This window comes from Lycium barbarum, chromosome 9, assembly GCF_019175385.1.
Source record: "Lycium barbarum isolate Lr01 chromosome 9, ASM1917538v2, whole genome shotgun sequence".
Lineage (NCBI taxonomy): Eukaryota > Viridiplantae > Streptophyta > Magnoliopsida > Solanales > Solanaceae > Lycium > Lycium barbarum.
In genome coordinates this window covers 21,300,040-21,305,171 of record NC_083345.1, presented here as the reverse complement: position 1 = coordinate 21,305,171, position 5,132 = coordinate 21,300,040, and the positions used below count along the sequence as shown (strand labels likewise).

The 5,132-nt window shown below is 32.7% G+C and overlaps 1 protein-coding gene across 1 annotated transcript; it reads right to left on the bottom strand.

The window, feature by feature from the left end:
• Positions 1 to 470: 470 nt before the first annotated feature.
• On the bottom strand, positions 471 to 3,835 carry LOC132611312 (alpha-farnesene synthase-like). The gene is made up of 7 exons (XM_060325740.1): positions 3,591 to 3,835; positions 3,064 to 3,340; positions 2,426 to 2,777; positions 2,035 to 2,253; positions 1,786 to 1,927; positions 881 to 1,129; positions 471 to 763 (listed from the first exon to the last, which is right to left on the bottom strand). Exons 1-7 carry the CDS (start codon positions 3,762 to 3,764, stop codon positions 488 to 490), a joined length of 1,689 nt encoding a protein of 562 aa, XP_060181723.1. The 5' UTR covers positions 3,765 to 3,835; the 3' UTR covers positions 471 to 487.
• Positions 3,836 to 5,132: the final 1,297 nt, after the last annotated feature.

Here is a 5,132-nt window from a genome sequence, read left to right as displayed (position 1 = left end):
TTGACCCCTTTAAAAAAAAGGTCGAATCGCCAAAATATAATGTCCTTAGGCCATTCACCATCTTAATTAGGGTAGTCATATTGGCCAATTAAAGGCTTTGTGGGACTAATTTTATCCTTCTCAAAATTTTCCTCTATTGTTCTTCAACTAAAGTCAATAAACGTTTTCACGTATTTCTTCAAAAACGTTAATCCGTTTGCAGTAATTTTATTCTTCTCTGAACAAGTATATTTCTGATCGTCATAATATAAATATAGCACGTCACCTAATTGTTTTAATATCTTATTAGGTTAAAGGGGAGTTAGAACTAGAGAAATGATAATGATTGTCGTGTATGATCAAGAAGTCATAGTTTCAAGTTAGGGAGACAGCTTTTTGCAAAAATATATGGTGAGACTGCGTACAAGAGCGGATGCAGCATATCGTTAACGAGTTTATCCGAACTTGCTATTTTCGACAAAGGAAACGGATTTATATTTAAAAGCCACTAAAATTTCACTAAATATTTGACCCGAGTTTTGCCATCTTGAACCCCAAATCCATCCCCAAATTGGTACATGACATGAGCCATTCGTGCCTCGTTTATTACATGCTTAACAAGTTTTCTATGTGATGTAGAAAGCGTACTAAAATGGTAATTGATCTTCTTCCAGGAATCCAAGATTATGCTTTCGATATGCTCTCTAGCTATATCCTCCGACACATTTTCCTCTTGCATGTAACATAAAATTGATGAAGCAACATCACCTCTCTCTAGTTCCGCCTACAATATGAGTAAAAATATTATGAGAAGTACTAGCATACACCAAGTGGAAAAAGGGGTAATTTTTTTAGAATAGAATGAAGATAAAAATGAGGTAAGTTTGAGATCTAATTTTACCGCTGAGGTACCCTGGTCATTGCAAAGTCGAATTATAATTGAAGTGTGGTAAACAATTTCTTGGAAATTTGCGCATAGATCAAGCGTTTCACTTATTATTTCATTTGTCAGACCAAAAATCACATGAAAGGAGAGCAATGGACCGGAGGATGAGATCAACCCATTATCAAGATACTCTGCAAGTGTTGGTATATGGCCTTTGCGGTACCACGTAGCTTCCACCAGCAAGGATTTACAGAAGTTGACCCACTGAATTATTGAAAACATCAGAAGACTTTGGTCAAACATATGTATAAAAAAAATAAAAAATCACGGGTACAGGAATAATTTGACCTTTTCAAGTATAGAATTTAATTTTTGACGTGAAGACAAATTGGCTCTTTTGGGAATGGATCCTGTGGTCTTTTCATGCTATAACATAGATAGGCGATATTATAAATTGGCATGAGAGAATACATCTAGTTTTAAGGCAGTAACCTAGCACCTTAGGTTGATACTCCTATATATTTTCGAACCTGTTCCACGTTTGTTAATTTATCTTAGGCTACGTTATTGAGCATTTTATTAAAATAATATCATTAATCTCCTGAAACTTTGTATTTTCTGTTGCCATTATTTAGTAAATAAAGAGAGAAGGATTTCGGAATGGGGAAACCCCTAGTCATGGGCAGGGTGAAGTTACGAGTTCGGCAGAGGGAAATGGCTGTAGCACAGACTTTATATTTGTGTTGAAAAAGTCACTTAGTTATGTATAAATAGCTTATGATGTATCATATTGATGTCCTATCTTAAAATTTAAAATGTAAATCTAAAATCATGGATCCGACTGCTTCCTAGTTGATGCGACTCTGAATTAGTCAGAACTATGTTATAATATATGAAAGACAAGCTACTTTAGTACTTACCACTTGTTTCAGATAAGGTAATGCTGAGGATCCACACTTTTGTTCTTGAATTTCAAACGATATCTCTTGCATTGTATCATCCAATGCTCTGAAACAGATCTGCATACACTCTGGTAACAGTTGTACTTCATTTGCATCCCACCTAATTTAACGTAAAAAAACTCGTTTTTATGATTACTTTGCATTTAAATAATAGCTTGATTAATTTTAACTTGTATCAAATGTTTTAGGTAGGTTGTGAGGACCTACTTCTCTATGGCACGAGTAAATTTCTGCACATCAGCTAATGAACCATAAATATCATAAACATCATCTATAATTAAAATTAATTGAATCACTTTGGTGAGCCATTTTCTCATGCTTCCATGTTGAGGCTCAGAGGCAATTCCTACAGCGTAGAAGAAGCTTTCTACTATCCTGTCCCTTGTAAAGTACAAATCTTCAACTATGGAAAGATTCCTCCACCATCTGTTTAATTCACAAAATTAAAAAGTAATAATATTATTTTCAAATCAGAAACGACAAGAAAGTGATTCTCATTTGCCTTAATTAGCAGGTAGAATATTCAATGAAATAGTTGAGGTGACCGTAGTCTGTCAAGACACAAACCGTTTAAAAAAAAAGGTGATTAATTAATTACCTTATTACATCTTTGAGATCTTTTTGGTGCGTGGCTTGAATTATATTGAAGTTAAGTTTTGCTAACTTGAGCAACATTGGATTATTGTTGCCTTCTAGTACATCTTGGGCATATATGTGTTTTCTAACGTCATACCATCTTACTCTTCTTGCCAACGGATAATTCAAGCTATTAGTAAAACTGTCAATATCCGATGATATAGATAAAATGCTCTTGAGGTTTTTGTCGTTTAGTAAATTTTCACCATCCATGCTCAGATATGATCCTTCCAAAAGCTCCAATAATGTTTTGATATTTGAGACTTTCTTTGTCACGAGTTTCCCTTTGCCATCGAAGAAGTCCTTTAACATATCTGTACAGCAACAAAAACTTGAAATTTGGAAGATGGATAGACACTCAAATAATTAAGAGATAGTAATGAAGTGCATATTTACCATGAATCAATATTAATTGGTGTATAGTCTCAATAGACTTAGAAAATAATTAATTAGGGAATTTGTAGTTAATGTTAAGGTAAGTCAGAAAAAAACACTTCTCTTAATATGCTAAACTGAACATGTAAAAATGAAAATTTAGTTTTAGTATTGTATTGAACAAGTAAAAGTGGTCGGAGAGAGAGTAATTACTACTAATATGACCTTGTGAAGCATGGTAGCCATGTTCCCTGAGGAGCCTGAAGCACAATGCAGTGGCATAGAGATCCTCCTCCTTTGAGCTTGAATAATTAACACCACTATTCATGCACATAACAATCTTTTCCAAAGCTTCCTTGGTTTCATCCTCGAAGTAACCACTGAGGGCAAGCTTGTCAATTCTGTCTATAAGCTCTAGAAGGGCCACTGGAGTAACAGTGTTTGAAAATGTGCAACTCACTTCCTCTTTTAGCTTCTCAGCTTGAACTTTGTACTTCTCTTCCTGCACGAACAATTAAATAAATAAATGGGTGGAGCTAAGGGGAGCAAGGGGGTTCGATCGTCAGAATATTACACTGTATTTTCATGCATATATAGTAGACATAGCAAACCTTTGACTTCTTCGTGTTTATTATACATACATTGGATCCTCTTATTGAAAATCATGACTCCGCGACAAATTAAGCAATATCTTCCAACGTTAACATTAAGAGATAAAAATAGGTATAAATGATTAAGGTTCGAATACTCACAGAATATTGACTTGTAAGAGAAAGCAGATGATCATATTTCCAAGTGTTTGGTTTATAGGTAGAAATCCTCTTTTCAGGATGACTTTGTTTTTTTGTAGTGTAAAGTTTCTGTGTCTGCATGGTGGAAAAAATGGACATAATGTTTCTGCAAGCCATGGTTTGAGATAGTATCATATTGGAAGGTGCAGAAGATATATATAAGAACAACTGTGAGACAATACATTAACTACTAATCTTTTTATTATTGTTGTCAAGTAACATATATAACAAGGTGATTGCTTGCCATCCGTCTAAAATTTGGTGTACAAAGTCATCTGCTACTTGTTGCTGGTGGGCGGTAGCAATATACCGTGAAATTGGTCCAGGTGCGCACAAGCTGACCCAGATATCACGATTATTCAGAAAAAAGTAAATGGAGAAAAAAAAAAGAACAAAAAATGAAATTGTACTCCTTAAATTCGAAAACCAACAAAAAAAAATATAAAACACGTTTTAAACGATGCAAGATGAGAAAATTATTGTGTGGGCTTGGAAATATTAAGAGAGAGGAATAAATTTTCCTTTTTTCTGGTCGAGAGAGGAAAAAAGTTTCCTACTTTCAGATATACAAAAGAAAAACAATTAATGCTCTACGTTTTCTAGAAGTGTTTAATAACTCTATTGACGAGTACATTCAACTTGAATTCGTTTTGGAAAGACTAAGCTGGTGTTTGAAAATAAAAAATGTAGTGTTTGAAGTTATATTGAAAAAATGTATCAGGAAATTGAAAGTGTGTTAGGATTTGCATTTTAATTTGAAAAAAGTTAAAAAATTTGTGAGCTAATTTTTTTTTTTCGCTTGACTTTCAAACTTACAGCTCATATTCAATATTTTTTCTGTAAAATCAGGCCAATAAATAACCAAACTTTGTTCTAAACAATATATATATATAAAAAAAAAAGGAAAAAAAAGGTTCTACCGACAAATGCCTGCAAAGCTTGTGCAAGTAAATGAATTTACTCTCAGCCAATCCTTTTGGAGTCCGGAGCCAAAATTACTTATTTTTGCAGCCATTAAATCAAAATAGGGTGTCTTTTTTTTTTATACTATAATGGGCATTTCGTTGATTATTCAACGAAATGCCCAGCATTTACTGTTCATAGCCGCAACATTTTTTTTTTGTTTGCAGTTCGTGAACTGCTTAACGAAATAGCAGTTTTTTTTTTTTTTTTTTGTTTTTTTTGTTTTTGTATTTCGTGAATAAAAACGATTTTTGTTTTTTTTGCATTTCGTGACACAATCACCGAAATGTATGTTTTTTTTTTTTTTTTTTAATTTCGTGAATAAAAACGAAAACTGATTTGTTTTGTTTTGTTTTTTTTTGCATTTCGTGACACAATCAACGAAATAGGTATTTTTTTTTGTATTTCGTGAATAAAAAAAGAAATAGGAAATTATAATTTTTTTTTGGGGTGGTGAAGTTATATATATATATGAATGAAATAAAACAAAATATATAATTTCCTATTTATATATAAAAAAAAACATATAATTTCCTATTT

Excerpts from the sequence above, each read along its gene's own strand:
- LOC132611312 (XM_060325740.1), bottom strand. The coding sequence starts at position 3,764 with ATGATACTATCTCAAACCATGGCTTGCAGAAACATTATGTCCATTTTT. Across the intron at positions 3,341-3,590 it reads CTCTTACAAGTCAATATTCT|GAAGAGAAGTACAAAGTTCA; the intron begins GTGAGTATTCGA and ends TTGTTCGTGCAG. Across the intron at positions 2,778-3,063 it reads TGGCTACCATGCTTCACAAG|ATATGTTAAAGGACTTCTTC; the intron begins GTCATATTAGTA and ends GTTGCTGTACAG.